General features: G+C 25.6%; 1 protein-coding gene across 1 annotated transcript in view; it reads left to right on the top strand.

Annotated features, from left to right (window-relative positions):
• Window positions 1-27,883, top strand: part of LOC100200775 (oxysterol-binding protein 1) — a 51,442-nt gene continuing 23,559 nt past the window's right edge. The window contains exons 1-6 of the mRNA XM_065807074.1: window positions 1-291; window positions 852-1,054; window positions 12,605-12,858; window positions 19,687-20,208; window positions 20,699-20,818; window positions 25,520-25,765. Coding sequence (XP_065663146.1) covers window positions 170-291; window positions 852-1,054; window positions 12,605-12,858; window positions 19,687-20,208; window positions 20,699-20,818; window positions 25,520-25,765 — 1,467 coding nt within the window. The 5' untranslated portion in view covers window positions 1-169. The remainder of the gene's footprint in view (window positions 292-851; window positions 1,055-12,604; window positions 12,859-19,686; window positions 20,209-20,698; window positions 20,819-25,519; window positions 25,766-27,883) is intronic.

The following is a 27,883-nucleotide window of genomic DNA, read 5'->3' as shown; positions in this document are numbered from 1 at the left end:
GGGGCTTTTACGGTTTCTTTATACGGTTTCTTGACAAAATTTGAAAATAAATATACAAGGTGAAAGTTCATTATACTATGTAATGTATTCAAATATAGGTACGAATTAACAAATACACGTCGATCTAGTATTGTAATGATTCCATTAAAACATCAATATAAATAAAAGAATGCCTGACGGAAGAGTTTGTCCAGATCAGTTTCGTGGTTATTTATGGAAATGGACAAATTATATAAAGGGCTATCAAAAAAGATGGTTTGTTCTCGCAAATGGGTTATTGTCCTATTACAGGTAACTAAAATGATTTAGTATCAAGTTAAAATTAAAAAATATCTACAAATATAATATTTTAAAGAGTTGGTAAAAAGTTATTCATTACATTGATAAAGTTTATCTAAAGTTTTTACAACTTTACAAAAAGCATTTTCAAGTTATTTTTTTCAAGCTGTCATATATAAAACTGGTTTATTATATTTTGAATGTTTAATATAAAAGCACGGTAGAATCAAATTAATTAGATATTATTATATATTTACTTACTAATTCATTTGTTACACAAATCAAATAAGTAGAATTTTGCATTTATAATACTATTGTTTTTTATACAATTTATATATATATTTTTAAAATTACTTTAAAAGCAAAAATCAATGAGCGTAAAAGTTGTAATTTGTAATTATGTATAATTATTAACTATAATGAACACTTTAACATTAGTTAAATAGTTAACTTGATAAATCACATTTTTTATGAGGCTTTGCAAAGTTTCAAGATCTTGTTGAAACTACATCATAATATATTTTTTTGTATCAAAAATGAATCCAATAACACTCATTTAACTTTAAATTTAGATCTCCAGCAGAAATGAATCATACTTGTAGAGGTACAATAAATTTAGCTGGTGCATTTATTGATACTGTTGATTCGTGTTCATTTGTAGTTAATGGAGGAAGCCAAGTGTGGCATTTACGAGCAGGCTCTGAAATTGAACGACAGCGTTGGGTTACTGCTTTAGAACTTGCTAAAGCTAAATCTATTAAAAATCTTGCCTCTGGTATTTTTTTTTTTTAGCATTTCATTAATTTATGAAACAGTTTAATCAATTTGATAGTTTTGTTACTAAAGTTATGTTGTACTGAAAATAAGTAAAACTATTTTTAATAATGTATGCGTAACAAAAAATAAAAACAAACAAAAAGTTTAACAACAAAAATGTATTTTTATTGTTAAACTTTTATTTAAACACATTTTCGAAATTTTCAGTTTATAATCATTGATATAATGTAAATACAAGTACAAAGTTATGTATAACCCTTAAAATACTATTGGAATATTTTTTAAATTCAGTGTTAAATTATTATATAGAGCATATTTAGTTTATTAGAGCAGTATATATATATATATATATATATATATATATATATATATATATATATATATTTATATATATAGATATATATATATATATATATATATATATATATATTTATTTATTTTATTTAGAACTTAAACAAAATGGCTGTCTTTAATTTTTATTTTTTATTATTTTGTGTTACATTTATATAAAATCTTATTTATTTTTTTGCCATTTTTTATTTTATTAAATTTATCTAGAATTTAAATAATTTTTGGCAGTTTTTAATGTTATTTTTTAAAATATTTTTATAAAACAATTTATTATATTTGATTAATTTTATATTTAATTCAATTTTTATGTTTTAATATTTAATTCAAATAATCATTCAATGCAATGACATTGCAGATGGCGGAAGCATTTATTTAATGGTGAAAAGGAAAAAAAGAGAAAAGAAAAATCGAAGGAAATTATTTCGAAAAATGTAAAAGATTATTTAAAAATAAAGTAAAATAAGAAAATTATTGAATGGTATAACCAAACTAAAAGATTGAAAAAAAAAATAAAACAAGAAAATTAATAAAAGAATAATGAACAAATAGATTTAATAAGATTAAAATAAAACTAAATAAAACAAAAAAAAAAATCAATTAAAAGCAAAGCACCAAGTTAAAAGTAATGAAGGTTGAAAAATGGTTGAAATAATAATAAAAAGAATTAACTAAAATATAGAAATAAATTGCTACCAACTTTTCTACACCTTTTTTTTTTTTTTTTTTTTTGCCAAAAATAACAAAAGAATAATATTATTTTTTTATATATATATATATATTTTTTTTGTAGAAGTTTTTGTGTTTGCATTTTCGTTCTATAGTTTTTGCTTTCACTTTGTAGTTTTTGTGTTTTGCCTTTTTGTTTGCGTAAAGTTTGTTTTTCTGCTGTTTTGCTAATTATTTTTATTTTTGTTTGCTGTTGTTATTGAGTGTTTTCATTTTTTGGGTTTTATTTAATTTATTATAGCTTTATTACTATTATTTAAATTAATATTTTATTAATATTTAATATTTTTAAATTAATTTTATTTGCGCATGCTTTTATTTATTATTATTGCTGTTGATTTTTTTGATTTGTTTGTTTATTGTATTTAGGTGTCACTCTAATGACTAGTTTTTAACTATATGAGTAACACCTAACCTAATTTTGTAAAATTATAAAAAACTTGTAATTTTTCAATTTTTGATTAAATAAATGGATAAAGAACAAGAATATTTGTGAACGTTTATTATTCAACTAGTTATATAAAAATACAAAACTTTATTTAAATTTGTCTTTCATTTAAAATATCAAAAATTTATTTTATTTAGAATTTAGTCGAAGCATTTTTTTTGAGCGATTTTAAAGATGAATTTTTAAAATTGTGCTGCCAGCCTAAAAATTCAGCCAGTGCTTTTTTGTGCACTAGCATTAATTTTAAAATGGAGAAGAATGTGATTTGGAACTTTACTGAAAAAATAATAAATGCAGAAATAGCTAATTTGATTTTATACTAGAAAAAAAATCTAGGAAATTCAATGTTTATATAACAACTTTTTATTTATTTATTTAATGTTCTAATTAACAAAAATAATAAAACAATAATAGAAACAAAATTATATTTTTTGCAAGGTTTATCTATCTTTTCACCTATCACCCAAAACATTTAGTTAATATTTTGTTGCATTAAAATTTTTTTTTATAGCTTTTTTTAAAATGTGCTGTTGACTAATATATGACATATTGGTAGCAGAATAGCGTACTATGATGTTACTGCCTCCCACAAGTTTTTTTTGTTCCACAATTTTTCATAAATTTTTTAATGGAATTAAATCTAATGATTGTGCTGACTATTCCAATTATCTTATACCATTATTTTGAAACCATCTCTTTGCAATAGAAGCTGTATGTTTTTAATCATTATCTTGCTGAAATACCCAAAGCAATGGCATATTATCCTCTGAATAAGGAAGCATTATTTCTTCAAATATATCAGCATCAATATCGGCTGTCATAATGTCTGTTATTAAGAAAGTAGGAGCAATACAAATGACATCAGAAACATCCTCACACCATAATGCTACCACCAACAAATTTTACTATTTTTAGTGTAATCTAGGTCAAACTTTTTATTTGGTAGTCTGCAGACAAACACCATCTGATCTAAAAATATTAAATTTAGATTCAGCTGTCCACAAAACTGTGCTCTATTTCTTATTTGCAGAATATTTATGACAAAAGTCTTTTCAAGCATTTATATTTTGTTTTTTCAGTAAAGGCACATTTCTTCACAAATAATAAATTTATCTTTTCTGTTAGTTTTCTTTTTCAACCTCTTGTTTTCACAAATTTTTGTTGTTTAGGAGCATTTTGAACTATTCCAACAGAATAGTTATTCTTAAAATCTCTCTATATGACTTTCCAATGTTTTTAAATTGTTGAATTACTAAGAGCTCAGGTGAGGTCCAATTTGATTTTTTACCCACAATATCCTTAAAACTGTTGTATGAATTATTTTTTTAATACACATGTTAATATCACGATCTCATATTTTTGAATATTATAAATACTTACAGGTTTAAAAGCTATAGGTAATACTTTCAACTTTACCAACGTTTTTTACTTTAATTAAAAATATTCAAACTGAATTATTTATAATATAGTGTATTGGTAAACTGTAAATAGTTAATTAAACATTTTCATTTTTTCATTTTCTTTAATTTTCAACTTTTTATTTTATTTTTTATTTTTTATTTATTTTTAACTTCTTTAATTTTCAACTTTTTAAACATGTAGGTTGACTCAGGTTATCAGTGAAACTGCATGCATAGTAAAAAGGAGTGGAGAGGACAACGGGGTATCCTATTTTTAGTCAAAAGGAAGATCACTGCTGTCTCTCCCCATCAAATTACTCCCCTCCACCTGCTATGACCTTTATATGGCACTGATTAACATTATCTGTATATTTTGAAACATGGTATGTTCAGTAAGTGTTCTATGTACATTACATAGAATACTTATTGATAATTAACCATATCTGTATTTATCATTTTTACCTCTAAATTTCTAGCTACTTTAAAGTTGTTAATCACTTGAGAAATATCTATAAAGACTTAATATGATATAAATACTTTTTAAGTTTTTTAAAGATATAAGTATTAACACTAAACTTTATAAAAACAAAAAATTTAAGATCAATTATTTTATTATTATTATATTGCCAATTAATATTATATATAATATAAATAAAATTTAGTTTTCTTGTTTTACTGAGAAAAATAAGTCTAACAGTAGATGTTCGATTTATCAAGAGAAATAAGTCTAACAGTAGATGTTAACTAGTAAGTGACCCGGGTCCCAACCCCAGCTAAAAATGAGACTTTTTTCAAACCTGGCTCTGGCTAAACTATAAGGTTTAGCAGGGGTTGATAGCCGGGGCTAGAAAAAAATTTATAATACTTTATATATTATATTTTTAAAAGCTTCTGAGATGCGTTTTATGCATACATATTATGAATATAAACATATATGTTTGCTATTTATTTAGATGCTGGCATACAATATCCTTTCATACTTATATAAACTTTAGTATTTATATGGTGTAGTATTTGCCGAAAGAGAAGTTGATAATGATTATGATGATGATTATTTTGATCATAACGATGTTTATATATGCATATATATACAAAATATAACATGAATTTTGAAAAAAAAAAAAAACTTTAGGATGTATAAATGTTTATGCAGCTCCAGTCATAAACCAGGCCCCAGCTGTATTTTATCAAACTTGGCCATGACCCCAGTCAAATATCATACCTGATCTTTCACTAATGTTAACAGTTGTTTTTCATTAAAGTGTTTTGGTTTGTTTTTAAAATCGTTTACAGAATTCACATTATTAACATCTTGATCTGGGATATTTCAAGCAAACATCGTTGTTGAAGAAGTTCTTGTAAATTGTTGTAAAAATTAAAATGTAGTTTTCTAAATGTTCATGTATATATTAATTTTTCACTGTTTATGTTTTTGTGTGTGTGTGTATATATATATATATGTATATATATATATATATATATATATATATATATATATATATATATATATATATATATATATATCTATAGTTTGTTGTCTTTAAGAAGAGCGGAAGGAAAAAAGTGATTCTTACGCCAACACATACGTCACTTTTAATTACTTTTGACTTTCGTCCAACATTTGTGTGTTGGACGAAAGTAAAAACCATTAATTTAATTACAAATAAATCGTTTTTTAAAAACACCACAAAAACGCAAATTTAATTGACCAGAATGTTTTAAAAACATTCTGAATGTTTTTAACAATGTAAACAATGTTTTTATTTTTATTATTTTTAATAAAATGTTTTTATTTTAAATTTTTTTAATAAAATGTTTTTATTTTTATTTTTTTTTACTGTAAATCATGCGCGGAGTGTTGCTACATCGACTATCTTATAGCCTAACTCGCAAGGGAGTGCTGCTACATCGACTGACAAATAGCCTGACTCGCAAGGGAGTGCTGCTACATCGACTGACAAATAGCCTAATCCGCAAGGGAGTGCTGCTACATCTACTATCTTTTAGCCTGACCCGCAAGGGAGTGTTGCTACATAGACTGAAGGTTTGGTTGGGGCAGGCAGTCTATCAATTAATAAAAAAAAATAATTCTGGTCTTGCATTTTAATTTTTACTTTTTGTCAACAAAATATGGAAAAAACTTTCGGACAACATCTACTGGTTTTATATATATATATATATATATATATATATATATATATATATATATATATATATATATATATATATATATATATATATATATATATATATATATAAATATATATATATATATATATATATATACATATATACATATATATATATATATACATATATATATACATATATATATACATATACATAAATATATATATATATATATATATATATATATATATATATATATATATATATATATATGTATGTATATATATATATATATATATATATATATATATATATATATATATATATATATATACATATATATATATATATATATATATATATATATATATATATATATATATATATATATATATATGTATGTATGTATGTATGTATCTATGTATGTATGTATGTATGTATGTATGTATGTATGTATGTATGTATGTATGTATGTATGTATGTATGTATGTATGTATGCATGTATGTATCTATGTTTGTATGTATATGCAGGCCTTGTGACGAATAAATAAAAATTGGTTTATACATTTGCATAACAGAATTTTTGACGTCATCAAATTTGCGTTTCATATTAATCGAAACTAATTTTTTAAAATTTTTTTTTAAATCTTCGCTTCCAACAAGGCTGCAAGCAACCACTATTAAAGTTGGAGGTTACTGGAAGAGAAAAGATGAAGGTTGTAGAGCAAGATAACGATTGGCAGACAACTTAAAAGATTGCAAATTATATGAATCAGGAAAGCAAGATGAAGGAAGCGAATTCCAAAGAACTGATGTTAGAGGAAAAAGACTAAACAAATAAGAGTTTTTAGAGCACTTAGGAACAGTCACAGAAAAAGGATGAGATTTAATTGAATGACGAGTAACATGAGAATGGATTTTAGTAGGTAGCACAAGAGACTGTAACTCTTTAGAGCAGTGCCCATTATAAAATTTGCAGAAAAGAGAAAGAGAAGCAACATTATGACAATGTGATAATGGTTGGAGGTTGGCTGCAAGAGCAGGTCCAACTATGTTTACAATACCTTTTTGCCCCTTGTCTAAAAGAGAAAGGGCATCATTAGAAGATTCGCCCCAGATATGGCAACAGTATTCCATACAAGGCTGGATTTGAGATTTATAGAGATAGAGAATAGAGTCCGAAGTAAGAAAGTGTCAAGCTCGATAAAGAAACCTTAGCAGATGCTAATTTTGCAACAGATTTGATACACGGTTTCCAAGAAAGATCGGAAGTAAGACTTAATCCTAGAAGATTAAGGGTAGATGACTCATGGAGTACATCACCGTTCATAAATATAGAAAGATCTAAATTATTGCGATAATGATTGGCTGAAAAAAATTGAGTTATCTGAATTAGACTTTACCAGCCACTGTGAGCCCCAAGCTGTAGCAGAAGTGAGATCCTTTTCAAGCTCAAATGCCCCTTCCAAGCAATCAGAAAGTGTTGGCTTCTAATCATGACAAGAATAAATAGTAGTATCATCAGCGAACAATGCCACCTTTGAATTGGTATCAGTGAACAATGCCACCATAGATGGTGTTGTGGTGTAGTGGTAGAGCGCTCGCTTCATAAGCAAGAGGTTCTGAGTTTGATTCCCACCACGTCCCTGGTAGTACTGCGCTAAACTTGTTTCTCTGCGCAGCGGCCTTGTTTGTCAAGGTTCATGTTTTGCAGTTATAGAGTTGAGAGAGGGTTATAATCACAAGTAGCCTCCTTATCTGTAGTAACCTTCTCGGCCTTGGGGAGGTGAATTATTTAAAAAAAAAAAAAATTAGATTATCCGGAAGATCATAACAATAAATTAAAAAAAGTATAGGGCCAAGGATTGAACCTTGAGGAACCCCTGAAGTTACAGAATATGAAGAAGGGTGCTGTTCATCAAGGACAACTTTTATACCACGATTGAAAAGGAAGGATTCAATAATGTTAAAGATGTTACCAGATGCACTGTAAGAAGAAAGCTTATGGAGAAGACCAACATACCAAACTTTATCAAAAGCTTTAGAATTGTCAAGAGCAATGACCTAAACCTCTCCACCTTTATCTAATGATAAAACCTATCAGTTATTACTGTTAGCAAATCAGCTGTAGAACAAGAAAATCGAAATTTATATTGATGGATTTCGATTCAGATCAGAAAGTAAGTTATTAGATTCAAGATGAGAAAATAAGTGATTGTTAATTAATGATTCAAAAACCTTGCTTATGATAGGAAGAAGACTAATGGGGCGGTAGACGAATCAGATAGCTCTCCAGATTTTTTGAAAATAGGGATAGCAGATGCCGCTTTCCAGCAGGCTGGAAAACAAGACTCTGATAAGCACTTGATAAATAGTTTTAAAAGTATAGACGACAGTTCTGGAGAACACTTCTGCAACACTATAAAAGGTATGTTGTCTGGCAGCAAGCTGTAGAAGAGTTTAAGCAGGAAATCAATTTAGATACAGAAGCTGGAGTGGTACAAATGCCAAGCAATGGATCAACCTGTTTGATGACTAACTCAGGTTATTACCACAAAATATTTCAATTGAATAAATTAACTTAAAAGAATGCAGAAATCTTGTTAAGTAATAATGTTATCGAATGTTTACTTAGCTTTCTGTTCTTTTAAATGTAAAAATGTTTTTTTTATTTTCTCGACATTTGACACAATCATATTTTGTCTAATATTATAAGAATAAAAAGATTTTGTTTCGTTTTTTGAATTCATGTTAATAGTTTTGAAAATAACAATTTTATATCATTGATATAAAATATCAGCAAGTAATAAACTAAAATTTTTAAATATTAGAAGGAAAAGAACCTAGCAATAGTTCATTTTTTACCAACAATTTTATGTAAAATTTAGTTTTTTTTGTTTTTCACAAAATGATTGATATACTATTGTGTTATTAAAATCTGTTATTAACACTTGTGTTATTATTTTTATTTTTATTTATTTAATTATTCACCTCCCAAGGCCGAGAGGGCCACTGCAATTGATGAGGCTACTTTTTGTGGTTACAACCCTCTCTCTTAACTCTATAACTCTGAAACATGAACCTAGACGAACAAGGTTGAGGGCTGTACTACCAGGGACATGGTGGGGATTAAACTCGGAACTTCTTGCTTATGAGGCGAGCGCTCTACCACTACACCACTACAGCGTTTAAAATATTTTACATTTACATACACTTACAAAGCTTACATTAAAAAATTTTAAATATTTTAGTGTAAGCTTTTTATATATTTTTAATGTTTACAAGGAATTTCATTTCTAGTAAAATAAAATAAAGAGGTGGAATAAATGCTTTATAGGTTTATAGAAATTCACAATTGCAGAGAAAAGTTATGTTTATTTTGTAAATAAACATTAGAAAATAAGTTCTGACTTTTTTAAAATTACCAAACAATTTATTTATTGAGATATTAACAAAAAAATTTTTTTGTTTTGCTATTACTTCTGGTAAGAAGTAATATTAACTCTATGAATCTACATAGTTTTTTTCGCTGTAAAAATATCTTGTTTGAATAATAAATATACTTACTGCAGAGTTCTTAAACGATTTACACAATTACAAAATTAGATTGGGTTTTCCCCTTTTATAAAAAACGTTTGCGTTACATTAAACATTCAGATAAGTTTTGAATTAAACAAAGATTACTGCTCTTCTTTTTTGTTTTATTTTTATTTCCATTAAAATATTTTGTTTTTATTTACCATGAAACCGAATGTATTTTCACTATTTCTTACTAAATCGAAGAAAAAAAAAAGCATTTTTAAAATTTTATTAGCAGAACTTGTTTTTAACAAATATCAGTATAATTTTCAAAGTTACATACCTTATATTTATAGCGCTAAAATTACTTTTGTTTTTAAGATAAAATAAATATAAGTAAGACTTTTAAAGTGTTTACTTATTTGATTGTGTAATTTTTATTTGGTTATTGTATGTTTTATAAAAGATTATATAAAATGGCATTCTTCTATGTAAAAATTAATTTTGAAAGGGAAAACTTAAACATAGCGTTTAAAATTCAAGTTTAAGTTATCTGAAAGAACTTTTTTGTATTGATGTCATTTATTACCTACAAAAGTGCATTAATCAGACCAGTATTTGAAAAAAATAAAAATCAAAGAGCAAGAACTTATTTTCGAGATTAAAATGTGTTCAAAATTATAAAGTTTTTTGCTAATATCTTAATGAATAATTTGTTCTGGAAAGTTAAATTAACATAAAACTTATTTTTTAGAAATTATTTTTGATATGAACACAACTTGTCTTGGCACTTGGAGATCACTTTAAACAATAAATAATTCTGGCAAAAAAATTAAAATTTGCTTATTGAACGATATATAATAATGGTCGCTTCAAAAATTTAAAATCAATTAGGTTAAACTAAGTACTACATAGTTAAAAATGAGAAATATATTTTGTATATAGGCTAGTTTGTTTTAAGTGTACATGCAGGGCTTATTCTAGGAAAAAAATTTGGGTGGCGGTACCCTTCCGTCCCAAAGAAATTTAGTAGAAAATCAGCATTTTTTGCAAAAAAAAACCAATATTTGCCATAAAAAACATAAAAAAAAAAGGTCCTCAAATTTTAATTTAGACAGCGTCCAAATACAGTTGACGCTGTCGAAAACAGTCTAGAATAGCCCCTGACATTCTATTAATGAACGCTTGCCTGTCAAGTAATAAAATCAATCATATAAAAACCAAACAACTAAAAACCAAATAACTTTTAAGGGTCACGCTAAGTTAGTTAAAAGTAAAATTTTTAAAGTAATACCTTATTGCTGGTTCTTGTTTTATTTCCATTATCTAAACAAATGTAACTTATAAAACTAACATTGTCTAAATAAATATTCATATGCTTGCTAGATTATTTTGCTTAGATTAATTTTTTTTTCGTTTTTTTTTCATTTCGTTCATTTGTGTTGTATTAAAGCAATAGATGAGTTTTAAAATTTTATTATTTTTTACTTCTGTAACTGAATATTTTGATTATTTTGATATTTCGATAAAAAATTAGTTTTATAAAAATTCAAACTTTATTATTTTTATTTTATTTGAATTTATTTTATTTGTAATTAATAAGCTTCTTTTATATATTTGTAAATTAAACTTTTGTCACAGTGTGGGGTTTTGAAAATGTTAACTACTTCAGTAAAATGCTCTTGAATTTGAATCAACTCTTTTGCTTAAAATATTTATAAAGTTATTTAAATATTACCAAAAAGTTTTTAGTGTGACTGGCATAATGTAAAATCACTTTTTATGTAAAATGCTCTGCACCCTGCGCTTTATCACAAGGCCTAATATATATATATATATATATATATATATATATATATATATATATATATATATATATATATATATATATATATATATATATATATACACCCACAAATATCTTTGTTTACTTAATCTATACACAAACTCACTCATACACACTCTTTTTTTGGTGTAATAAAAGTCTTCTTTTCTAGATCTGTCTAGTTCTTTTCTAGATCTTTCTAGATCTGTTCTTTTCTAGTATCTGTCTGAACCCTCAGTCAATGTATGTACTGAAACCCCTATAGATGGCTATTTTAATATGATGTCATCAATAAATTTTAAGCCATGCTATTTATACAAAGATATTTGTGTGTGTGTGTGTTTGTGTGTGGTTGTGTATGTGTGTATGTATGTGTGTGAGAGATTTAGAGAGTTACATATGTTTAATCAGATAAAATAAAAATAACTTCATGTTCACTACTTTAAGTTTTATGCAAAGAACAATCATCAGGTTAGAATTATATTAAGTTTTTTTTGTAAGAATTTATTTTTTAACTCTAACCCTGAATATAATTTTTAAGGAAAAGACATTATAATTTAACCTGATGATTACTAAATGCAATAAACATGTAGTTATTTTTTATTCATCTTGTCAAACACACACATATTGATGTTTGGCAAAATATGCATGATATATATATAAATACATACATATATGTATATATATATATATATATACATATATATATATATATATATATATATATATATATATATATATATATACATATATGTATATATATATACATACATCATGCATATATCTTGCCAAATATCAATATATTTGTGTGTGCTTATATATTTATATGTATATATTTATATAAATATATATATATATATATATATATATATAAAATATATAAATAAATATATATTATATAAATTTATATATATATAATATATATATATATAAAATATCCCTCTCTCTCTCTCTATATATATATATATATGTATATATATATATATATATATATATATATATATATATATATATATATATATATATATATATATATATATATATATATATATATATATGTATGTATATATGTATATATGTATAAATGCATTAATCATCATGCATTAATTGTATATATATATATATATATATATATTTTTTTTATTGTAGATGATGATTCTGATAGTGACTCTGAGGAAGAAATAACAATAAAAGTTATTGGTAGCAAGTTAGATGATTTAACAATAAGTAACAATCTTGTGAATAATCATGGAGGTGCACTTCAAAAAGCAATTAGTGATTATGTTGAACGTAAAAGCCAATCTAATGTTGAAAAAAAAAACAAGGAAAGTAAAGAACAAAGTCTTAAATTAATCAATGAAAAAGCTCAGCTCTTTAGAATTACATCAAATGCTATGATGACAGTATGTTTGTTTTTGTGCAAACGTGATTTCGTTTGTTTTTAAGATTATTATTGTAGTTTTATTTATTAGTTAATTTTATTAATTATTAACATAAAAAGCACATTTAGATTGGCAATCTGAAGTCATACTTATTTAGGGAGTGCTTCTTATTTTATTTAAATAGTCAGTTAATGTATGGCGGCTACCTATCTAACTAAGAAAATTTCATCTGATGATTTCAATGCTTTTGTGGATTTTTTTTTATTGACTCCGCCGGATTGTTTTTTGTCGATTTATATTTCTTTTGTATAAGAAATGCCGTTTTTGAGATGAATGAAGACTTTTATGACTAATAGAAAATATTAACAATTAAAACATGGTGATTGATTATTTAACTTTAAAACGAATGCAAAAGTTAATATAGCTGTAGAATAAGTTAGTTCATTATTTATAACGATACTTCAATTAGTATTATAATATAAATTTATTCAGTAACGTGTGGCAGTAACAATGTATGGCAGCTACCTATTCCAGTATGACATCAGACTGCATATCAAAGTATGCATTTGTATATATATATATATATGTATATATATATATGTATGTATGTATGTATGTATGTATGTATGTATGTATGTATGTATGTATGTATGTATGCATGTATATCTATCAGTCTTCTCAGTTTAGCCAGCACTTTTGTGCTCAAGTCTTTTCGCGTTCGCTCACACGCCCACAAAAACTTTGGTGAGTGCATATAAAAACGCTTGCCAAAAAATAAAAGCGCTTTGTTTTAAATTGCAACAAAACCTTTTTGTTCATTTGTTCAACTTTTATGTAAAATGCTTTTTAATACCAGTTTTTTTAAAATTATTTTATCTAGTATTTATTCAAAGTACTTTTTACTATATTTTTTTAAATTTAAATAATGAAAAAAAATGATTTTATTAAAATCGCGTAGGCTAACTTAAAAATGACCATATATATATATATATATATATATATATATATATATATATATATATATATATATATATATTTATATATATATATATATATATATATATATATATATATATATATATATATATATATATATATATATATATATATGGGTGTCCCAAAAAACAACATTTTTGAAAAATATATGCAGAGACCCCCTTAATGTGTTCTATCTAATACAAAAACACTAGATTTAAAATTTTTTTGAATAAAACATATTTTAAGGGGTCCCTCAAGACCCTTGAATATTTAATGAGTCCCTAAAAAAAAAAAAGTTAATTAAAAGTATATCAACCTGGTACTCAAATGAAGCAAAATTATATAAAAATTTCAAAAATAATATTTAATTTGGAAAAGTTTTAACTTATTTATTAAAATTGTCATAAAAATACATAAAAAATAATTTTTCATGTAATAAAATCAAAAATAACAATTCTATATTTGAAATGTATATTATTTTTGAAATTTTTATATAATTTTGCTTCATTTGAGTACCAGGTTGACATATTTTTGAAAAATTTGTTTTTTGAAAATATTAGGGACCCATTAAATATTCGAGGGTCTTGAGAGACCCCTTAAAATATTTTTTATTTAAAAAAATTTTAAATCTAGTGTTTTTGTATTAGATAAAACACATTAAGGGGGTCTCTGCATATATTTTTCAAAAATATTGTTTTTTGGGACACCCTAATATATATATATATATATATATATATATATATATATATATATATATATATATATATATATATATATATATAATATATATATATATACATATATATATATATATATATATATATATATATATATATATATATATATATATATATATATATATATATATATATATATATGTATATATATAATTTACTACAAAAGTTATGCTTGTATGTATATATGTATGTATTTATGTATATAGTTATGTAATGTATGTATATATGTATGTATGTATGTATGTATGTATGTATGTATGTATGTATGTATGTATGTATGTATGTTAGGGTAGTTTAAATAACAAAATTTTTGAAAAATATCTGCAGTTCACACCTTAATGTGTTCTACATGATAAAATAACGCAGAATTTTAAAAGTTTTTTTTATTTCTAAAAATAAAAAATATTTTTAGGAGTGTCTCAATACCCTTGAACATTTAATTGGTCACTAATATTAATAATAAAAAAAGTTTTTCTAAAGTATGTCTTGTTGGGTCTTAACTATAACTAAAAACTTTGTAAAAACACAAAAATTTTTATTTTTATTTAGGCAGTAAAATCTAAAATGATAATTTTTTTATAAAATGATTATTTTTGAAATTTTTATACAATTTTGCTTCATTTTAGCCCAGTAAGACACACTTTTATAATTTTTTTTATTATTAATATAAGGGATCCATTAAATGTTCAAGGGTCTCAAGGCACCATTAAAAATATTTTTTATTCAAAAAACTTTTAAATCCAGTGTTATTTTTTCATATAGAACACATTAAGGTATGAGCTGCAGATATTTTTCAAAAATATTTTTTGAACTACTCTATTTGTATGTATGCACATATGGTATGTATGTATGCATATGTGTGTGTATGATTTAAAAAAGTATATTTTGTGTATTTAATTGCATTTTAATAAACAAATATTTTATTTAAAATAAAAGATTTTTTGTTTGATAGTTAAAAAAAAGATATTTTAGTAAGTATAACTTAATGTTAAAAAAATAAGTAGACATGGGTATAAAATATAAATGACTAGTTGCAACCTTAATAATCAAAAATTTGCTAAATATCAAATTTAAAAAAACTTACAACTACAATATACACTACAACTAGTTTATAAAGTACTGATAATTATTTTATAATTACTCATAGATTTGATGAGCATGATTCTGTATTAAATGTTAAATGCAGCTGTCTAATTCATAGTTGAATATTTCTCAAAAAAATTTTTTGTGCATGGGTTTTAAAATGAATTTTTTATTTAATAGATAGTGATGAAATAGAGGTGCATATTAGATGAGATAGTGATGAAATAGAAATGCATATTAATTAATTATACTGTATTTAAATCTACAGTTTTGATAACTTAATTTTTTATTGAATTTTGTATGCTGTTCACTTTGCATCTAGATGCAAAGTGAACATCTAAAACACTTTTTGTGTTCTAGAAATTCTTTGATTTTTTAAGTTGAATTATGCTAGTATAAAAATTATGGTGGCACAAAAAAGAGAATAATTACCATTAATTTAATGGTTGTAACATTTACAATATAAGGGTGAACTTATTTTATTTCATTTGTGATTTTAGTGAATTTAATAAATATTATATATATATATATATATATATTATATATATATATATATATATATATATATATATATATATATATATATATATATATATGTGTATAAGTATATATTATATAATAATATTTTAATTAATAATAATTTTTTTAATTCTAATGGCCTCTAATTTTTATTTATTTTTGTTCATAAGACCTCAGAGTTATAAACTTTTTTAAATTATTTTTTGGTTATCATTTAAAAAAATTTCTTAAAGCATATTCGATTTTTATCCTTAAATCAATAAAAAAATTTTGTATTTTTAGTTACAAAATATAGCCAGATTTTAAAGGTTCTTTGCTGCTTTGATTGGTTCAATAATTTAGTTTATCTAGTCATGTTATTTAAATTAAAAATTTCATTTGTGTTATTTTTTCATTTATTTTTATATTATTTCATGTTTTTTTTTGTACATAGTTAAAAAATAAAAAATAATTAAACAACTTTTAAAGATGAGAATCTTTTTTTGTACATTAGTTGATTTATATGTTCAAAATACTCAAATGCTGAATTGGTCTGGAATTATAGATCTGGGATTTAAACAAGCTGCCACTAGCAGTTGAAAAAGTTTAGCAGTGCAATATCTAGCTGTGCTATCTAAGCATAGAAAATAAGTCTATTACCTTTGGTTAAGTTACCAAGCACAAAACTTACGCAAATACCATATACACTACCAGATTTTGTTGTAAATATTAAATCTAGTATATTTAAGGTAAAACCATCAGCCATTTCATTCATTTATTATCCAATTGAAAAGTTGGTATGTTAATATGTTAATAGGGAAATGAATTACAACTTTTAACTCTTTCGCACCTATATATAATATTTCTTAACAGTAAAAAAGTACATGCTATACTGAAAATGATATAATAGGGATAAAACGCATTATATTAACACCCCATAACTATATATTTTCAAAAAGGTAAATTAATAGATATTGTATCTCTATTTAAAAAAAAATGAAATACTAATGATGGCGGATACAAAGATCATGCGACTTGCAAATTTTTTAATTTTTTTTTTTACAAAAAAAGTCTGACTTAGAAAGTATATCTTAGAAAAAGTTAATAAAATACTAACCAAGACTTAAAGCTACCTGAGGTGCATTCTATAATAAAAATAGATAAAAATAGAGTGCTCAAGCACTTAAAAATCTTTAAGATATCAACAAATTAGCCAGGACCAGAAAGATTTAACTAAATATAGTACCACAAATAACAGTTTTATAGTATAAAAGGCATCAAATTTGTACTCCAAAACTATACATTTTTTAAAAGATAAATTCATAGACATATATATTTTTTAAAAAAATGACTAAAATATTAGTGATAGCGGACATTAATATCATGTGACTTTTGCAAAAAAAAGTTTATTAATCAAAAATCAAATACTCTAAAAAAACTGTCAACTTAGGGGTTGTTCACAAATTACGCCAGTAAATTTTCGACCATTTTAGGCCCCCTCCCCCTCCCTCGTCACAATATCATAAGTTCCGTATGCAGTCTTTCACAGGAAGATGTATATTCATATAATTGTGATTGCACGCAATTATATGACCACGCAAAAAATAATTTGTTTTGACGATTTGACTGTGGCTTTTAAGATATTTTCAAAATTTAAAAATGCGCTACCAAAACTTACTTAAACTTATCTAAAAATATACACTATACAATTTATATATTAAAATTAAAAATATATATAACTGTCAAATATACTTTAAAAAAAACCATTATCAGTAAATTGTTACTTTATTTAAAAGCATTTGGCTAATATAAAAACATATTTTAAATGTTTTGATATAATATATTTGACTTAAGGTAAAATTCAGAATATTTTTGATTCAGCGTGTTTTTACCATGTCAAATCATCATAGCAAATTGTAATTTGCCTGGTCATATAATGACATGCGATCGCATATTTTCCTGTGAAAGACTGCATATGAGTTATCACAAAACCACTAATTTCCCCCCCCCCCCCCCATCCTTTATCCCTAAAGCTTGACATAATTTATGGACCCCATAGTAGTATTACGGAGCTTTAAAAGATAGTATATTACAGCTAATTTTGAAGCCAACATAAAGTTATCCTTTAAAGCATAAAATCAAGTAGTTTTAATTAATGGCTCTGCTAGAAAAACCCTTTATTTATTTATTTATTACTACAGGGTTGTTAACAATCCGTTTTGGTGCGAAAGAGTTAAATAGTTATATTGCTGTAATGTTGCATTTAAAATGGATATTATGTCATTGTTTGACCATTTAATGGCTATAAATTCAAAATCACCCTTAATAAATACATCTTTGAATGCCTTTACATCAAAATATTTTTTTTTCTAACTTAAGAATGGGTCATATCAACAACATGATTTGGTCTGTAGAGACAACCAACTAGGTACTTATTTTGATCAAAGTATAGAGGAAGTGCATTGTATTTGGAATACCACAGGTTATTTGTAGTGCTCAAATATCTCAATAAATATAAATGCCATCTGTGCTGTTTTTTTGGAAGCACAAGGTCAAATAATTATCAATATTCTTGCTGACAACCACATGTTAACAAAACATCAATTTAAAATATTTTTTCGGTAAGAATGTAATCCTTCATAAATATTTATTAATATATTCAAAATCCTCCTTTTTTTAAATTAAATTATTAAGAAACCTTATTGATCTATATTTGCGTTTTGATTTTAGTTTACTTATGAATATCAATGAAAAAAAAGGTGAATACAATTTGGATTTTTATATTTCCAAAAAACAAACTGGTATTCCAAATGTGCTGCACTTCCTCTACTACAGCCTAGGTCCACTCAATTTTGCTAATATTAAAACCAGTGTCAACAAGTTCATATGAATTTATTAAATTTGTCTATGTTGTCTATCACATTAGTATATATTGTACCCAGGAGTGTTTACAGTTATTATTGAACTGCGTTTCACCATTTAATTATATATTTATATAGGCTTTTCTGGTTCTATAAATAAAATTTAATTTTTTTTGACAAAGCTATTTATTGTTGTTGATATTAAGATGCAATAGCTGTGGTGTAAAGAACTTACTTAGAAAAAAAGAAGCTCTCATATAATTTAACTGTGGATAAAGAATGAAGGAACTAGTAAACCCTAACCTAAACCCTTAGTACTTAACCCTAACCTTAACCCTTTAGATAATTGCATGTTCTATTAAGATACAGCTACCTATTTTATTATGACACCATATTGCTTGGCAAATTTCATATATATATATATATATATATATATATATATATATATATATATATATATATATATATATATATATATATACATACAACCCTCGGAATTAGAAAAATTGAGGTTGGCAGTTATTTACTGACCTCAATCTTTTAGAGGTCAGTAAATAAAATTTGATACAAAGCTCAATATTTTCTGCTTTGTTTATTTATGAATAATGATTTGTTTTTATTTCCGACATTTTAGTAATAGTATAAAGTGTTTTAATATAAAAAAATTTGTTGCTGTCATTTTCAATTTTTAGGCTTGTGCAGATTTTTTAGAGCTTGCAAAAACTTATGAGAAAAAATTTTCTCGTCTAATAAATGTTGAACGAGGCAAAAGATTGCGATTAGAGGAGACTGTTGAAACATTGGCTAAGCAACATATACAGTTAGAGAGAGCTTGTGAAATAGAAAAGGTTAAAGAAAGTTACAAATCAGTTGCCCATTTAGAAAATCCAGAAAATCCTAATATACTACCATTAGGAGTTGGCTCCCGTGACGAAGGATCAGAAGAAGAGGACGATCATTTTGAAGACGCTATATCTGATTTGCCAGAACATTTTTCTACAAACAATGAAACAAATTTTATAACTGAAAATTTTGAGGAGGATTCCTTGTCTGCTAATGACAATTTGTCTGTAGATTTATCTTTACAACAACCAAAATATTTCATGGACACAGAAATCAAACGAGCTCACTCTGATCAAGCTATTAGCGATGTTAAACCAAGTGGTCATAAAAGATGGTTATCTGAAGATGTTACTGCTGGATCATTTGGAGCAGTATGTTAAGTTGTTGTATTTAAAATTTCTAATTTTTATTTCATTTATTAATTATTACTATTATTATTTTTTGATTTATTATTGTTGTGTAAATTAACGTACATATTTAGAAAAATGTAAATTTTCAAAACTACTTTTTTTTATTAAAACAAAAAATTAACTTAAAAATATTTTACTTAATAAAATATTAACTAGAAAAAATTTTATAGTGCAATAATTATTTCTTGTTTTTACAAAGTATTGAAATTTATTATTTTATCAAGTTTATTGAAATATTAAATAAGTTAATTATTTCATCATTAAATACATTTATTTTTGTATTAATTTTATATTTATGTTTTATTTATTTATGTTTTATTTTTTGATTTTCTTATTTTTTACTTTTACGGTTTTAATGCTTCAAATTTTTTTTCTTTTTATTACTTTCAACTTTTTAATACTTTCAACTTTTTAATACTTTCAACTTTTTAATTTTTAACTTTTATTTTAGTTGGAAGTTAATAAAGGCAAATATCGAACACATATTAAAAACCGTCCAAATGTTAACTTGAATCTCTGGAGTATTATGAAAAATTGCATCGGAAAAGAACTAACAAAGATTCCAATGCCGGTAAATTTTTAACTTTTCACTTCATAGTGAATCACTAATTACCTAAATTTCCCAAAAAAAATTAAAAAAAAAATTTAAAACTCTATTAATATATTACCCTAAAGTTTAAACCGCATTAGAATATCCATAGACTTTTGTACTTTTATTAATTGTTTTTTATGCATCACATTGGGTTGTGCTTAAAAAACGTTTGGTAAACTAAATTTGAAATTTTATTCAAAACTACTTAATGAATGTAAAGTAGTGCAACAATCCACCGTTAAAAAAAGTTAACTGTTAAATAAATGGCAGAAAACACAAATCTTAAAAGTAGTGCAAAGTCTTATAAAGTTTTAATGAACATTGCAAATATATTTTCATTATGCTATCATAGAAGTAATGAATGAACCAGCAAGCAATGACCTATTTATATGAAACTCCATATGTCCAAGCACCTGATTCAAAAGAAATGGCACCCCTCAAGTAAAAGACTAGGGCATCCTTTGAAAAAAACTATTTATTGCGGAGGTATGCAAACTAGTTGGTATCTTTTTGAGTAAGTGCAATGTTTGTAAATGAACACAGATAAGTTTTTAAAAATTGAAAGTTATAAATTTGACATTAAAAGGTAATTTTATTTACCTGGAATGATGATTGAAAAAAATATTTAAAGTTTATCTAAATGTCTAAGCGAATAAGTATATAAAGTATAAGAAATATGTGAAAATAAGAGTCATGGTTGTAAAATGCATTAGTAATGTTATTAAAGAACATACATATATAGTTCGATGAGATAAATTAATGGAATCTAAAAAACTATTCAGAGGGAAAGTGTACCAAAGCAAGTAAAAGTTTTCTTTCAGTATATTCCTTTAGAGTAGTTTGATTTTGTGCATTAGCTCATAAAACTTATAAATTTGTTCTTAAATTTAAATAACGTTTTATGTGAAAGTGAATTTAATTCCTTAAAAATTTATTTTATTAATTAATAATTTATTGTGGTTAAGCAGATAAATAGGAAAAAAAATTGAATTTCCAAGGTAAAAACGAGATGGATTATTTTGAAAATTTTAAAAATGGAATGAGTTTTATCATCAATATAGTTTTATCTTTTTATTTTAAAGTTTTCAAATTTTGGAAGGATCAGTATTCAGCAATGCTGCCCTAATTGATGACCTAAAGGTGTTTGAGGCTTGGAAAAAATCTCCGACCTCGTTTCTATGTTTTAAAATAAGCCCTTTGTGTCAAATTTTTATTGCTGACCTGATGCTGACTTCTATAATGATATTAGAATATGAGATGACATAATGTATTTAGAACATGATACGTAAGTGTAAGGTATTTAGAATATGATTGGTAGACATTAGAGAAATAATTATTAACAGCTTCTATAGCTGCATGGAACTGTCACAATTTTCTCCTATAACAACAATTTCAAAAAAATTTGGGTGAATTAAGGGTGTTTGGCTTTTCTGTAAAAGGGTCTGTTTTATTGCATTAATCATCTGTATGATGTAGGCTACAAGTGATAATGAAGTTATTAAAAATGCTCAGGAGTTATGTTATCAGACTCAGGTTTAAAATATTGATAAAAGTATTGTGGCTATGAGGATATTGAGGATTTGATTTTGGGATTTAAATTACCTCACAACTTAATTTTAATTGAATTTAGTTGCATTAGTATTTATTCCTAACTTTATCCATACTTTTACCCATATATGGATATGGATGTAGGTGTATGTGAATATATGTATTATTTTCTTATTAGTTTGTGATTTACTTCACTTTATTATTATTATTATTAGTTTTTTAGTTTCTTATTAGTTTGCACTTCACTTTATGCTTACGTTTGCTATGGTACTCTATGCTACTTTATGTTGCTGTAGCTTATTTAAACAAAGTATTACTTGGTTAAAGAATCAGTTGATTACAGGTTCAACTTCCTGCATTATGAATATTTTTATGATATATTTACAATTGTTATAATATTTGTGCAGTTGAAATGCTCTTAATGATTAAGTTTCTACCATGCGAAGTACAAAGGATTTCAGGTTGAGTACTATATTTAGCTGACATCCCAAGAGTGCTGTACTTAGCTGACATCACAAGATTGCTGTACTTAGAGATAAATTACGTAATGCTAAATTTATTTAAAAAACAGAAATAGGAGATCTACAGCTCTTTTACGCTGCAGTTTTCATTAAACTTAATGCGCTATTCTGATTTTTCATTTAATTTAAGGCTCTGCGAGGGAAAGTGTATAATTTGTTTTGTTTATAACTGAAAGTTAGTGTTACATAATTTATGGATGATCCCTTAACCGACATCAGCAAAATTTTGCTTTTAATTGTTTGCATCCTATTACAAAAGGATTAATAATTAATTAGTTTTAAAATGCTTTATAAGAGCATAGTTTGAGACAATATTATCATTGTAATGCATTTAGCTGTCTTATATAAGGTGTTTTTACTGTCTTATATAAGGTTTGTTTTAGTGTTGTTTGGACTTTGGAGGAATTGACAGTTCTGCCAATTCCTTCAACACTGTTGGAGAAATTGGCAGTACTTTCTTTATTGGAATTGAAAGTATCAGGATTTTTTTCTTAGCTTCACTTAATTTTAAGGCAGCTCTCGCATGCATAGGAGAACGTAAAATTTGGTCTGATAAGTTATTCTTATTTATGACTGATGTTCCATGTACAAATGTTTCTGTTGCTAATTTAACACTGCCTTTATTTTTATTGTGTCAATTTTGAACATTTTTGTTTCTAATTTAACATACTAATTTAACAACAATTTAACATAATTTAACATTTATTCTTATTGTGATAGTTTTGATTATTTCTGTTGCTAATTTAGCCCAGTATTTGCTAAATCATTTGATTGAAAGCTGCAGGATTAAAACTATTTTTCAATAATTCTTCTGTTAGGACTTTTTTCATATCATGTAGCTTGTTGATATTACGTCTTCTGTATATAATTAAAAATAAGTAACACTTTGGTGTAAATTGCTTTAATAAAAACCTTGACTTGTTTTAAATAATGTTTAATGTTTTTGTTAACATATTTTTTTAAATAATATATTTTTTCTCTATGTGTGTTTATCATAACTATACTAAGACTAAACTTTTTTATTAAACTTTCTGATCTTAAATAATATCAAAATAACCATAAAAATATAAATGAACATTTTTACCTCTAAAAAATCCCTTATAAAATAATCTAATAAAATAAATATAAAATAAACTTAAAACATTGCTATACTTGTTATGAATGAATTTAAGAAAAATATAAAAAAAATGAATTAAAAAAAAATAAAAAAAATTGTTTTCAGATTTTTTTTTAAAAAAACAACCTGTCTAGCTTGAAAAAACAAATAATTACAATAAAGAAAATATGAACTCATATTGAACGAGTATGATATATTTTTTACATATTGTTATTTTTGCATGGCAACACTAGGCAATGATTGATCGACTTTTGCGTCAGCATTGCCGATGAAAAAAACTCAGCTCACAAAATGCGACTTTTGTTTTGCAGGCTGTTTCTTTTAGCATATGTTAACCGTGTTTAATATAATTGTTAACAGATTATTAACACAATAACTAGGAATGAAGGTGTCACATCTTAAATAAAAGAATTATTATATTTAACATGCTAGCTGTTTTATGTAAATGATATTTTATGTAAACAATGTTTTATGTAGATAATGTTTTATGTAGATGCAATAAAACATAGATGATGTTTTATGTAGGTGCAATAAAACTTAAATGATGTTTAACGTAGATGCAATAAAACAGATGATATTTTATGAAATTTAGATGCAATAAAGTATAAATGTTTTATGTAGATGCAATAAAACATAGATGATGTTTTATGTAAATGCAATAAAACATAGATGATGTTTTGTGTAGATGCAATAAAACATAGATGATGTTTTATGTAGATACATTAAAATGTAGATGATATTTTATGAAATGTAGATGCAATAAAATATAGATGTTATATGTAGATGCAATAAAACAAAGGTGATGTTTTATTGCAGAGACAGAAAGAACTTAGTTAATAAAAGTTAAATTGAAAGTAATTAAAAATACATTACAAACTACTAGGTAATGGTTTTATTAAAAGTATTAAAAGGTTGAATATTGAAAAATTGAAAATTCTCATGGTTTTCCTTCATTTAATTTTTTACAGCAGCAGTGATAGAATGGTATAGTATTAGGATTTGAACTCATTCTTTTTACGCAAGAGGTACAGTGTTGAAACCATAGTATTGTGTTCAACTTTTTTTTCTAGACCAGCACCGTTTGTTTGTCAAGATTTATGTTTTGGAGTTGTGAGTTATAGCACTCTTAAATAAAAACAATCTCAAGAAAAATTCTTGAGTCTCGATAAAATTGTACATCACATTTACAATTATATACATAGCTTATAATACATTAGTAATTAAGCAATAGTGTAATAGTACATTAGCTTGCAAATTTGATATAAATTTAACTTTTGGGGAAGGAGCAAGAATAATAAACTCAAGTTTATTATTATCTAATTGAATTTTTTTGTTTAATTTTTGTTTGTATTTCTAGTTATTTTTTATTTTTATTTTTATTTTTTTGTATTCTGATTTGATTATTTTTTTGCTTTTACAAAATGAATAAATGATTTAATCTCCATTTTTTAAACTTAGTTAGATATCACTAGGCCAATTTTAAAATTATTTTAGGTCAACTTTAATGAACCTCTCTCAATGACGCAACGTTTAACTGAAGAACTTGAATATTCAGATTTATTGGACAGAGCAGCTTGTTGTGAAAATTCTCTTGAGCAGATCTGCTACATTGCTGCTTTCTCTATTTCTTGTTACGCATCCACTGCTGTTCGAACTGGTAAGCCATTTAACCCTCTGTTAGGAGAAACTTATGAATGTGATCGCAATGAAGACTTGGGTTGGCAATCTCTTGCTGAGCAGGTATTTTTATTGTAACAATTGTTCAGTATAAGTTTTGCTGTTTAATAATTGTATTATATTTATATATACTTCTATATTTGACTATATTACCCATCAAGCATTGTCACTATTGGTATGTTCTCTCACATTATTTGTTTTGATTAACTAAATAAATAAAAAATATTTCCCAATAAACTTTTGGAAATAATTTTTTTTTTAAGTTATCATCAACTAGTTTAAATTTAGAATAAAAAGAATTTAATATTAAAACTTTTATAAAATACATTCACCTTCTAAAAGTTCAGGTGATTTATTTTATCCTCTCTTAACTTTATGCCTACTCAAACTTTAGTCTTAGTCTAACTTTATCTCAACTCAATCTTAAAACAATGGCACTGCATAGAGAAACAAGTTAAGTACGACACCACCTAGAAGATGGCGGGGTTTGATTTTGGCTATCACATTGCATTCAAGTCAAGTGGAAAAAGTTCAAGTTTAATGCAAGAAGCTGTTTTAAGAACTTTAAAAAAGATTTGATTTTAAAAAAGATCTTTATTTACTTGTTTTGATTTTAATTTAAAAAAAACAACCAGTCTGTAGTATCTTTTTCAGATTTTTTTTTTTTAACACCTTTGCCTCCAACAAGGCTGCAAGCAACCACTAATTAAATTTGAAGTTACTGATGATGAAGATTGTAGAGCAAGATAATGATTGACAGACAACTTAAAGGATTGCAAATTATATGAATCAGGAAAGCAAGGTGAAGGAAGCAAATTCCAAAGAACTGATGTTCAAGGAAAAAAACTGGACAAATAAAAGTTTTTGGAGCACTTAAAGAACAGTCACAGGAAAAGGATGAGACGTAATCGAATGACAAGTAATGCGAGAATGAATTTTAGTAGATGGCACAAGAGATGCTAGTTCTTTAGAGCAGTGCCCAATATAGTATTTGTAGAAAAGAGAAAGAGAAGCAACATTACGACGATGTGATAATGGTTGGAGGTTGGCTGCAAGAGCAGGTCCAACTGTGTTTACAATGCGTTTTTGCATCTTGTCTAAAAGAGAAAGGGCATCATTAGAAGATCCGACACAGATATGGCAACAGTATTCCATACAAGGCGGGATTCGAGATTTATAGAGATAGAGAAAAAGAATAAATGGTAGTATCATCAGCAAACTTTGCCACCTTAGATGTGAGAATATCTGGAAGATTGTTAATGCAAATTAAAAAGAGTATAGGGCCAAGGATAGAACCTTGAGGAACCTTACAAGAGAGGTGGATTTACAGATTTGCCCTTGTCATTGATACTAATAAAGATTCTCCAGAAGTCACAAGAGCCTAATTTTTGTGATAAAATGTGAGGTTCCATGACCTGAGAATAGCAGGCTTTGGCATTAGACAAAACCTTTTAACTATGGTTTCTAGAAGTAATAAACAGAGGTCTGTTTCTGGAGAATTGTTTTGCTGATAGATATGGAAGTAACAGTTTTGATAGACAATTGCAGCAGCACAATGCGAGGAAAACCATAAAGAAGAGGAGGCTTGAACTGGAATTGTTGAGAGAGAATAAAAGATTCCATGCCAGCCTGAATCCACAAAGTTAAATAAGAAAGCACATTTGTTCACAGGAAGACAAAAGATTTTACCCAAGGGATATCACAAAGAAAATCATGGAAAGAATCATAGTCAGTTTTAAGGTAGTTGTTAGAGGTACAATAATAGGGGGATTCAGATGATGAAGAAGAATGAGATAATAGTTTTAGAGAGATAAAACTGTGATTAGAAGCACCTAAGGGTAAATAGGTAGAAACTGAGCACTGACAAGGATCAGAAACAAGACATAAGTCGAGTAGAGATGGTAATTGATTCGGATTGTCTCGAAAGCGTGTTGGAAAGTTGACTATTTGAGTTAGGGATTGAGAAAGACAAAAGTTGTGGGCTTTAATTTCTGCAGAATCACTGACACTAGAGCCAAGCCATTCAGTGTGATGATCATTAAAGTCACCAATAACAACAATATAGGCTGATGGATAAAGATAGAGGGCTTAGTCAATATGATCAGAAATAACATCAAAAATTGCAGTCTTGAGATGAAAGAGAGCGATATAGAACAAAGAGAAAGGCGATAGAGTGAAGTG

The sequence above is a fragment of the Hydra vulgaris genome, chromosome 10, assembly GCF_038396675.1.
Source record: "Hydra vulgaris chromosome 10, alternate assembly HydraT2T_AEP".
In the NCBI taxonomy this organism is placed as follows: Eukaryota; Metazoa; Cnidaria; class Hydrozoa; order Anthoathecata; family Hydridae; genus Hydra; species Hydra vulgaris.
This window is presented reverse-complemented; position numbering and strand designations above follow the sequence as displayed.